The sequence below is a fragment of the Danio rerio genome, chromosome 20 (genome assembly GCF_052040795.2).
Source record: "Danio rerio strain M-AB ecotype USA chromosome 20, GRCz13ab, whole genome shotgun sequence".
Classification (NCBI taxonomy): domain Eukaryota; kingdom Metazoa; phylum Chordata; class Actinopteri; order Cypriniformes; family Danionidae; genus Danio; species Danio rerio.
In genome coordinates, this window is record NC_141040.1 from 14,870,587 (window position 1) to 14,883,102 (window position 12,516).

General features: G+C 36.4%; 2 protein-coding genes across 5 annotated transcripts in view; both read right to left on the bottom strand.

The window, feature by feature from the left end:
• Nucleotides 1-12,516, bottom strand: part of LOC137488715 (uncharacterized) — a 731,364-nt gene that overhangs the window by 464,056 nt on the left and 254,792 nt on the right. The gene's annotated exons all lie outside the window — the stretch shown is intronic.
• Nucleotides 1-12,516, bottom strand: part of tagapb (T cell activation RhoGTPase activating protein b) — a 74,445-nt gene that overhangs the window by 19,266 nt on the left and 42,663 nt on the right. For all 4 annotated transcript variants that reach the window (XM_087296631.1, NM_001365334.1, XM_087296633.1 and 1 more), the window contains one exon: nt 5,660-5,821. In XM_087296631.1, coding sequence (XP_087152757.1) covers nt 5,660-5,821 — 162 coding nt within the window. The remainder of the gene's footprint in view (nt 1-5,659; nt 5,822-12,516) is intronic.

Here is a 12,516-nt window from a genome sequence, read left to right on the forward strand (position 1 = left end):
TTTCCTTTCTTAAACCCAATCAATAGTGTTTTCAAAACCCGCCCACCCAATTCGCTAAATCCTGACAGTTTTAAAAAGCAATCAAGAAAAAGAAAAGCCCTCTCCTGATTTTTATCACATTTTCAGATTTTACCACATTCTTACCGTTATTTACTTGTTTATATTATTTTTTGGCTTCTGTTTTTGCAACTCTCTAGAACCGTTCTGCACCGGACGCAACCGGTCAACTCCGGTCAACTGTCTCAAGTCTGTCGACGTACATAGCGAGCTACTGGGCAAACTGGTAAAATACAAAATGCTGTTAAATACAAAATGCAGCCATATGTAGCGAAGGCTTCATAATTCGCACTCTCCAGAAATGTATATGGATATACCTAGTCACAATGAGCATGTGTTGATTTTAAAAAGTAATGTCTGTAACGCATTTCAGATACTAAAGAGCATTTGATTGGTCAGAAGATATGATGAGAAACTGAAGGATGAGGTAATGATGTCAAAACAATCATTGATCCATTTTAGGCGGAAGTGACAAACTGCAAGCTTTGGATGTTTTTATCTTCTCATTGCGAATTTTGCTACTGTTTTGGAACACACTAGCTTATAAATATCCTTAAGATAAAAAAAAAAAAAAAAAAACTGATACTAACATCTAAAAAAATGTTATTTTGAAGTTGCGGACTTTAAATACAAGTAGTGATGTTAAACAATAATGGCCCCGATGTATAATAAACTAGGGTTGGTGGTGTCTTTACCCATGTCTTTACACATGCCTGAATGCATCCAAGTTTCTATGATGTGATTGGATTATTAGATACTTAAAGGGAGTTCACCCACAAATGAAAATGTACTCACCATTTACTTATTCTTAAGTGGTTCCAAACACTAAAGAAGATATTTTGAAGAAAGCTATAACCATTGACTTCTACAGTATTTGTTGATTCTGCTATGGATGTCAATGGCTACACGTTTGTGACAAGTGAAGTGTGGTGAGTGAATGATGACACAGTCTAGGGTGAACTATGCCTTTAAGTGAGAATTAATCAGCTAATTCTGTTTACCAGTGCAACTGTTTCTTCTCGTAAAGTAAATCTTTTTTGTTATAATTGTCAGTGGTGCAACAACTGAGCGAACACCTACAAATCCCACGTTCAGGTGAATAACACCTACTCAAAATCTCACAATGACTACACAATGTCCTTAAACACCTGCTCTGCCTTGGCGTCACAAACACTGATCGTACATCCTGACTGTGTACTTTTTGGTTAGCAGCCTAGTTTCAGCGTCAGACAGCGAGCCCACAGACTACCCACATGCTGTGCTGTTTGATGCATGTTCTTGTGGGCATGCAATCATGAGAGTTTAATGATCTAAAGTACTGTGTAAACGTTCTAGGCCACCATTACATATGATGTTTTACTGATGGTATAACGGATACCCTTTACCACTAAACCCGTCATAAGTGTCAATATTTATAAAATTGAGATTTAAAGTATATAATCTATATAAATAACCTTTCAATTGATGTATGGTTTGTTAGGATGGGACAATATTTGCCTGAGATTAACTATTATAAATCTTATATTATATCATCTGAGCGTACAAAGAACTAAATATTGATCAAATCTACTGTACTAAATATATTCATAAAAGATATCTTTACTTCATATTCTAATGATTTTTAGCATTTAAAATATAAATAGTTTTGACCCATACAAAGAATTTTTGGCTATTGCCAATATGATATAAGACTGTTGCAACATTAAGCTTGTTTTATAATTCTCAATTTTATTTTATTAGAATATAACAAGAAAGTATAGTCTGGAATTATTATTTTAGTCGGTAACAGTATATTTTGATGGTCCATTAGAGAATTAGTAGACTGCTTAAAATCTGCTGATACTGCTACTTCAACAGACATTAAACTGACTATAAGAAACTTTGCAAGAACATGACAACTTACACTAACCCTCCCCCTAACGGTATACTTATAATCTGATAAGAATTAGTTGGCATGTAGATGCAATGAAACCTAGATTCAACAAACGGACCAGCAAAATAAAGTGTGACTAACTGTCTAACTAATTTTAGTATGATAGTGGTTTACTAATTGCAGTAAAATCCTATTTGGAAATAAAAAAAATAAAAAAACAGCTGATGAAACAGTTATGAAATGGCCTCTACAGAGTCCAGACCTGAATATTATTGAGGCTGTATGAAATCACCTGGACAGAAAAACTAAAATAAGATCTTAAGAAGAACTCTGGAAAGATGACATTACACAGCACATTATTTCAGAAAATGTCAGTTTTTTTTTTTTTTTTTTTGTACATATTTCCTATATTTCACTACTTATACTTATATACAGGGTGGATTTACAGGGGGTGGGGAAGTTATGGGAGGGTGGGGGGTTGTTGGGTTTTGTCAAATTTTAAATTAAACACATATTTTGTAAAGTTTGACATAAAGTAAACTAATCAGGTCAGAATACATTTATTTATTTAGAATTTATTATAATGCACTCATTTATCAATAAATAAATTTCTGCTTTCAAATCCATCTCATCATGGACCAACGTTTATCCTTTTCTCATCATCTTGTTTCTCATATATTTTTTATTAAATATAACTATTTGATCATTTGAATGAGTATTAAACTTTGACTTGATTTTAATTAATGAATAAGTTAATAAGTTAATAAGTAAGTAACACATTGCTTAATATAAGAATGTTCAGTGCATTTGCCTGTCTCTTTATAACTATTTTCAGAAGCCACCAAACTAGGTCAGAGGTCATGGAGACCTTGAGTGGAACTGATAGCTGAGGACTGGAATCAACTGTTTCTATTGTTATTTCTAGTAGTTATTACTATCTAAAATGTCTAAAGTGAGTTTGCTATTTTTTCGGTTAAATCTTTTAGAGTGGTTTTACTTTTATTCAAGATAGACTTTGTATAGTAAGAATATAACTGCCTGAATGTAGATTATACCGGTTTTTAACCAGTTTAGATAAAGACGGCTGAGAGTACACTCAGCCTTGGATTAGAAACAGATTATACTTTAAGTGTGTGTGTTCTATTTGTTTATTGATTTGTTTTACAGGTCTGGAGTCAGCTCTAATCAGTCTAAGGGATGTCTGACGTTTATTCTTAAGATTTTGTTCAGAATACACGCACAAACCCCACGTGGAAATTTTCCAAGTCTATCTGTGTTTTAACCAATCAGGTTAGAACACCTATATGTATGACACAGTTAATGACGTTATGTGAGAGTATAATTGTTATTGATTGGTGATTGTAAGCAGAGCGGCCTAGGAACTCATTGCGAGTGTTGAAGCTGGCTTCTGCTGATGTAACTGCAAACTATCTTCAGTAAACTTGATTTATTTATTTAAAAATCTGACTCCGGCTCTTCTTTATCTACCAGACTGGTCCTTTTGGGTTAAACTGTATACCATCCCTACACCTGCTATTTATGATCTATCATCTTCCACTTGGTTATATTTTCTGCAAACACCAAATTCTTTTTCATTGCTACACAGATGACACCCAGCTCTACTTATCAACCAAACGCAACCACAAACTCCCACCTTCATCCCTTACTAATTGCTTTGCAGACATCAAATCTTGGTTCACCTCCAACTTCCTGAACTTTCTTCTACTTATAGGTACACAATCCACTTTAAATAAATTACATAGCTTTTCCATTCTCACAGATGATTCTGTCATTACCACCTCCCCTCAGGTAAAAAGTCTGGGGGTCATCTTTGAAAGCACCCTTTCATTCACTGCATATGTAAATAATGTCACCCATTCCGCTTATTTCCACCTTCAAAATATAAATCGTTTACGTCCTTCCCTCACACCTCATTCAGCTGCCATTCTTGTTCATAGTTTAGTCACATCCCATTTAGATGAAAAAAGCCCCCCAAAGTGAAGAGGCATGGAGGCATTCGTTTTTATATTTATGTAGAAAATTAAAATTTTGTAATATTTTAATCCTTTAATTCTTTTTCAATTGTAAAGATATTTGTGTGTTGCTGTACATCCTGCGTGTTTTAAGCAATGTGTAAGCGAGGCGCACAACTATCATACTCTGTAAAATTAAGGTTACACTAGTCTGAAAATAGCAACACGTCAGGGCAAACATGTCATGCGCCTATTGTGCTGTGTGTATTATTTGTGCATGCTTAAAACTTAAAAACTCTCATTAGGAGTAATTTTCACAGTTATGACATTTTAAATGAAAAGATGACATTGTCTGAGATGTCTTGTCATGTCAACTTTACCAAGACAGTGTGGAAATATAAATTTTTATCATCTAATTTCAAATTAACAATAATCTACGTATAACTAAAAAGTTATATTCTCTGGTTTTTAATTATTTTATTTCATTGACATGCCAGCTAGGAGGGTCATTTAACTTTTGCCTTGCTGACTACAGACTAAGCCAAAGTGATGCAATTATCAGTTTCACAGCATGGGGTGTCTATTGTTTTCTCTTTTCGATCAAATGGTCAGGCGGTTTCTGTCTCCAGAACATAATGAGATTAGACCTGAGAAGCAGTTTACCCTGCCGACCACAACCCTTAATTTGCATGCTTTGTTTAGCCATATCCCCTCCTCCTAAGAACACAATATAGCCATGAAATCTTTGTCTTAATTCAGACTAATTCAGACTTGTGTGAGACTTGTGAGAGACTTGTGAAGAACTTGCAGACTGCGGACCTCTAGTAGGCTCTTGCAGACACGGACATCTTAAAGACGCTGTATGACTGCAGATTAACCAACACGTCTCAATAAAGGAATTCTGCTTGTTTCGAGTCTCCTGGACTGGGTTCTTCTCTCCTCTTTTAACTCATTTTTTTTTTACAACAACTGCATAACTTGTCATAAACCTGTCATAAACATGATTGTCATATAGCCATTGTAATCATCATGAATATTTTTCTGATTACATTATTTCAGTGGAACAAACTGAATTGTCAATACTCGGTTAATATATTTTAATAACAGAATCATTACTATTCAAGGATATTTTAATGACATATTACATTTTTACCACTGTAGTTGAAGTCAAGAAAAATAATAATGACACTGTTATAAAACTGTTATAAAATTCACAACACAATTAGCCAAGCTAAAAACTATTTATTTTAATAGTCCTTTCTACTGCTTCATTTTTTTTCAGTTGCTTCTCCTGGCTTATTTTTTGTTCTGTCTTTTTATTTTACTTTGATGCACTTTGGCCAGTCTTGTGACTTAAATTGAGTTTAAATGTGCTTTATAAATAAATGAACTTGAACAATTACAATGGCCTCATGTCAATCATGTTTATGACAGATTTATGACTAGTTACTGTATGTTGTCTTAGTTATGAAGCATCCGCTTCATAAAACATATGCTGGAATAATTGGCGGTTTATGCCACTGTGGCGACCCCTGATAAACAACGAACTAAGCTGAAGGAAAATGAATGAATGAAGGAATAAATGAAAAGTTGAAAACATGCAAAAAAATTGCCTTTAAATTCACAACATGTTGACATTTCATGATTTTGAATGTTTCATGACAGTCTTACAAAAGCCCCCTTCAAGTAAAGTGGTACCGATCGTTCTGTTTAAGCTTCAAGCTCTAAAAAGTTATCAAAAACAAAAAAGGCTCACCGGAAAGCCACCAGGCATAGAGAGGAAGACCAGGCCAACACAATGGATGTCCTGAGATCAACATCTGTATCTTCATTCTCCTCCTCCTCGTCATTTTCAAAGCCACACACCCACAGGTCCTTTAAATCAACCCTGTGTTTCAGTCTGTAACTTGCATTTGACCTGAAAAAGAAAACTAGGTTAAATGCCACCTTTTTATGCTTTACAATATGGCTAATGTGTAGGAACAACCAAATGCAGATAAATAAACTTGGGTGAAGGAAGGTGTCAAGCTTGTAATTCAAAAGTGGGAGTTTTGTAAAGTAAAATGTCACAATATAAACTTCTCAGCTGATACTGTTAGTTTGGTTATTCAGCATCTCATCCCTTCTGTTAAAATAATAATAATTAATAACGCGATTATGAAATAAATGCAAATAAAAACCTTTAATTTCACCTTTACATTTCAGGATGCAAATACAATGTCAATTTTAATGGTGACAATGGTAGACATGTCTTGACATGTCATGACAACTTATCAGTCAAATACATTATAACTTCTCTTTTTTTTTTTTTTTTAAATCTATAACTATAACTGATGAATATGAATGAATATTTCCTAACTTTCTGAATGTTATTTCTTTGTAGTAATATTGAATGGGGAATTGGGGGGACTTTTAGGCTCTCTTTTTTAGTCACCAAAAACAAAAGCACCTTGTGTCAGATCTGTTGTGTCAAATGATTTAGCAGAAGTTTTAAAGATAAGCAGAAGTTTCAATGTAATTTAGGAGACAGATTATTTGCATAGAGCACAAATTCAATGCATTTTTTTGGACTTTTGATTGCAGCATACACTAGCTGACAAAAATGTTATCGTTAGTCGACTTATAGTTGATCATTTGGAAAAGTGGCAGAAGATAGATTTTTTTCAGATAAATCATCTTGCTGCATCCCAATCATCACGAAAACTGCAGAAGACCTACTGGAACCTGCAAGGACCAACGATTCTCAGAAAAATCCATCAAATTTAGTGAAGGAAAAATTATGGTTTGGAGTTACATTCAGTATAGTGGATGATAACATCAACAGCCTAAGGTATCAAGACATTTGTGCTGCCTATTATATTACAAATCAAAGGAGAGGGAAAGTTATTCAGCAGGATAGCGCTCCTTCTCATACTTTAGCCTCCAAATCAAAGTTCCTAAAAGCAAAGAAGGTCAAGGTGCTCCAGGATTGGCCAGCCCAGTCACCAGAATTGAACATTATTGAGCATATTTGGGGCAAGATGAAAGGAGAGGCATTAAAAACGAATCCAAAGAATCTTGATGAACTCTGGGAGTCCTGCAAGAACACCTTCTTTGCTATTCCAGAGGACTTTATCAATAAGTTATAAGAGTCATTGCAGCCCATGGTAGTCATACACAACATTAATTCATTTTCCCATGCACCATGACTTTATATTCTATACTGGACATTATTTCTGTTAAGTGACAAGACGTTTGTCTCAGCAAAGTCAGACGTTAATATCCTAATTAAATAATTAAAAATCAAGGCATGATCATATTTTGTTTTGGTAGAATAAGCATAATCTAGAGGCCTTTGACTTTCATAGGTCACTTCTGACACTAAATGTTAAACTTCAAGTCAAGTAATTATTTGTTTTCCCTAAAACTTGGATAGGCAGCAAGACTTTTGTCAAGTAGTGCAACATACCGTTATTAATTCCATTGTTTTTAATATTGATTATTAGCCAAGACATACGGTAGACACATCTTTATTACAAAGCCTACACACACACACAAATGAATAAATACTGTGGCCTAAATGAAAGTCTTATAAAGTTCTATGTTTTAGAACGCGTACACCAAAAATCTTTAATATTCTTAGTTAAAAATTACAGGCCAGATTTTCCATTCCAATGCACTATTTTGTTATACTTTCTCTATGTAAACACATGCTTAATGGATGTGTGTCACCATTTTGCTCATGTCTCTTGTGTCTTGTAGCACCTTGCGCATGCTAGTTGTGCTTTTATATTAATTTTTAGTTCCAAAGATGTGGACCAATCAAAACAACTTATGAGGAGGGGAAGCATGTTGTTATGACAACTGTTTTAATTGATGCCATTATGCCATCAAATCAGTTTTTGAAGGGGACCTATTACAGAAAAATCAACAGTCTGTAATTATAAGCAAATTTTAAATGGTAAAAATGTATTAATTCTATTTTTTATAAACACACTTAATAAGTCTGCAGAAACACTCTGACTGATATTCTTCCTTAGTACGTGACATCAGAGGGGGAATTCCCGCCTTTAAATGACAATCTCTCCCTTATTAGCATAGTATGTAAGTTTTGTTTTTGAATCTGCCATTATGCTGACACAGAGGCATTTGTAGCTTTGCCCTCTTTAGAAAAAGAGTACAATCTCATTTGAATTTAAAGCATTCACCAAAACGGTACAATTACAATCAAAGCTTAAAAGTGGCAGTTTCAAAAAGGTCTAAAACAATATGTGTGTAGTATTTTGAGCTAAAACTTCACATACATGCTCTAAGGACATCCAAGACTTATTTTACTGTGAGCTGTGTGGACAGAACCCAGACCAGCAATAAAAAGAAGCTTTTTTAATTAGGAACAAAAACTGGGCACAGAGCCCAGATAACAGCCAACAAGGTTACCAACAACAACCTATTCCACCACGGTTCAGTCCCCCCTCTCGGGTGGACCCGTGTCTTCCCTCTCCGCTAACCACTTCTTCTTATGCGCACTCCCCCTTCTTAGGGCTAGTCCATATTTAATATTGCCACCTTATCTCTCCCTTGGGTAGCGGATGGCCTCCGCAGCTTCCTTCCTATCGGGATTGCATGCTTCCAACGTACTATTTCATAGAATTATCTAGACGCTCGCGACTTTCCAAAAAATATACCTAAATCCGTAAAACTTCAGTTGAAGTGGGATAAGTTGGGGCCAGGGACACGTTGAAGGACCGCACCTCCCATGATGTGGGTGCATCACGCTTGCTTGGCTATCCTCTCATCGGAGGCATTGGTAAGGTGCAGTCATTATAGTGTTTTCCATAGTTCTCCCAATTCGTGGATTTTCCTAAAATCAAATCCACTAATAGCATTGGAGTTCCCCACCCGAAGGGGAGCGTTCTGGTTACTGAAGTAACCCTCGTTCCCCGTGGAGGGGAACGGAAATGCTATTTACCATCGCCATAATGACTGTCCCTTAGCTGTTAGCAAAGTCTCTTCAGCTTAAAAAGGATAGCGTCTGCTTGCTCCACGTGTGCTTATATGCTGGGTTAATTGGCAATGAAGCACACCTGCGTAAGCTTACGCTGCCAATTCATTGACATTCATTGGCTTCTGAACCGAATCCTCCCAATTCGTGGATTTTCCTAAAATCAAATCCACTAATAGCATTGGAGTTCCTTACCCGAAGGGGAACCTCAGTGACCCAAGCAGACTAAAGAGGAACAGTGCTAAGAGATTGTCAAAAAATATTTAATTCAATAGTTTGGTCGGAAGCACTGTTCATTACTTTATTTCCTAAAATAAAATGAGTGATTTTTGCTTTATACTCACACCTGTCAACATTTTTGCCTATACATTTCTCACCTTAAGGTGATGCTCATGTGTCTTTATTTATCTTAGAAGATGGACTTAGATCTAAAATAAATAAATAAAATATTGTTTTGTGATACAATAGTGAAATTTAAATAAGGATTAGTGCAGACAAATTCTTACACTGTTTGTTAGTTGAGGCAGAAGGAACTTCATCTGCATGCAGAACAAAAAGCATAAAAAGAACCTAAAGCTTCCTGACAACAATCACTTACTGTACAACTGTGACAATTGTGTGGATTATAAGGTTGAATAATTCAAACACTGATGAGCCTTTATTAAAGGACGGAGCAGCTCCTTAGAGTTATTTGGTGGCCCACAGCAGTTAAACAGGCCTCAGCCTCCTTTCTATTAGCTACATGACAGAAAGAATATTCTAGAGTGTTTAATACCGCTCCAGTAATCAAATATTACCTTTTAAGAGAATGAATGGTTACACAACATACTCTAAAAAGACGTTAAAATACTTTTGATTTTTCATTACAATAAAAGAGAGGTTGGCATGTTTAATTTAATAAACTAATCACTTTTCTCCCCTTTTATTTATTTTTTCTTATCTATTTTTTATCTTATATTTTTTTCTTCTTTTCTTTCTTTCTTTCGTGACTTTCTACGGTGACTCGTGAATTCAATGATCTACTAATAATGCCTTTAGGTATTCGCCGTGCGCGCGCATTAACCCGCGGTAATCTTCAGGAGGTTGTTTTAACTTATCACCTGTTTCGGAACTGACAAACTCACAGTAAGCAGGTTTTGGGTTAATCAACGGAGAGTTCAAAGTTTAGTGGATGGTAAGTTAACCCAGCTTTCTGGAATACCCCCCAGTTAATATGACAAACGTGTGTTTGGGTGTTACGAGCACCAGCGACTGCGGATCGCTGGAGAACTACATGCATGTCACATCACACACTACACCTTCCAACATGTCAGGGCTCTGCCACTTTGGTCTTGTAAATTCTTGTTTTGGTGGCAGAGCTCTGACACTACTCATGTCTGGTCCTGTTTCTGTCTCTGTGTGCGCGCGCGCCGTCGTGGGTGTACGCAGAGTGTGCGCGCTGCCGCTTGATGTGGCCGCGCACGCTCTGCGTCCCTCTAAGGCTTATCTAGTGTTTGTGTTTGTTCTGTCAGCATTGCGCTGCTTTATTCTCGGCGCCTCCATCTAGTTGGTTTCAGTTTTGGTTGGCGCTGAGATGAAGCATGCGCGTTGCTTATGTGTGAGCGCACGGTAAGGTGTTTATCTTTCGTGTGCTATTGTCTTGCGTCTTTTGTCAAAGCACGTGGCTCGATGTTTACATTGTGGTCACGTGCTTTTGTCGTGTGCTTCAGTGTTGTGCTCGTCTTGTCATGAACATGCGGTTAATGAGTTCTCTCATTGGCTGCATGTTCTTGTCCTGTTTTTTGTGAGCGCATGGCTTGTGTCGTCTCTCTGTGTCATGCACTCTCCCGTCTATTGTCTAGTCCCACCCTCCTTGTTAACCCATTATTAGTTAATTATGTTCATCTGTTCTTGTGTTAATTTCCTACAGTTTATAAACCACTTATGTCTGCTGTCCTGTGCGAGTTCGTCATCACATGTTGTCCATCTTTACCTGTCCTGCTGTGTCCAGCCTTGCCTTGTCGTGCCTGCCCAGTCAAGTTTGTTTGTTTATTTGTTTTACTAGTGTTTTCCCCCTCGGGGTTGTTTATTTTGCATTTTATTTTATTTTTATTATTTAATAAAATCCTATCTACTCTGCACTTGGGTCCTCGCTCCTTTTTCCCTTCACCGATCGTGACACAACATGCCTTGCACTAATCTACCCGGTCCCAGCTGAAGTGCACATAATTAATTGAGTCCACTAAATTGAGGAAATTGAGTCCACTAAATAAGAATATTCTAATTATTAGGAGGAATAAATATTCTAGTTTGTGTTTCACTCTGGTCGTGGATTGTTAATTTGTTGTTTCTATGATGCTGGTGTGTTTCATGATCTTGTTTTGCTTTGTTTTAGTTTTGTTTTTGTTAAATCTTCGTTATATGCTGCATTTGGATCGGCTGTACCAGGAAAAAAAAAAACTACAATTATATTTTACTATATTGTAACATACGGGTCGGGACAACAGAAGTAAGGATCAACATGCAGTTTATTAGACAGATTGATCAGGCAGGCAACCATCAAAACAGGAGCAAACAGGTACATGCAGATAATCCAAAGTCAAGGTCAATAAACAGGCAAGTTGTCTGCACAGTCAGCAAATTACGTAAAGAAAGAAAAAAGGCAAACAAAAATGTGTCGTAATGTCACGGTACAGTAAAACAAGACTCAGCACTGAAGTGTGCATCTGTGCTGTTTTAAACTCCATGTAATCAGTTCATCATGATTACATGGCTCCGGCTGTGTATGTGTATTCAACATAAAACTGGAACAGGTGTGTGTGAGGTGCACAACAGGATTTGTAGTTCATTTAGTTCTCTAGAGATCCGCACACAGTAGCTAGATTGCTGGTGATTGTAAGAACTAGTACAAAAAAATGTGTTTTACCCCACAGAACCTTTAACCCTAATGTGATGACCATCATCATTGATCAAATCATGCAGTCCAGCAGTCATTGAATTACTTATACTTTGCTTCACAATATGCATATGCCGTATACCATCTGCTAGAAAGTCAATATGTCAACAAACAGCATTTATTGTAGATTCTGTTCAGGAAGAAATATGTTACAAAAAGGAAGTAGCTTAATTCTCCTACTACTGTGACGTATTTATGTCTTTATTTTGGATAAATGGATTTGTTTATAAGCCTTGAAAACAGAAAACTATAAACCAAAGCCCCTCAGCCATTGTGTCCCTTGCTGAAGCTACAATTGAAGACGTTTATTTGTTGTTTCGCACCTCAGCACCTCTAATAGATTTCAAGCAAAGTGTATTGCATAAGCATCACTGTGGGTCCGGCGTTATATAACATCAACAGTTTTTCTCAGACTAAAAGAGCTTCTAGTATTTCATCCTGGTCACTCGTTTTGACCATTAAAACTCACTGGTGTATTTTATTTGTCTCTTCGCTGACTGCAGCTGAGAATATTGACTTTCTGAGATCTTAAATGGGAGTTTACATGGGTGATGGCTGAGTGGCAGAACCATTTGAGCATGCTGTCGGCTTTCTATCACATCAAGAACAAACAGCAAGTCAGTGGAGAAGAAAGCAATCAATACAAGAACAGCTATGTGTGCAGGAGGGATATAATCAAACCATGTTGGATTAAACT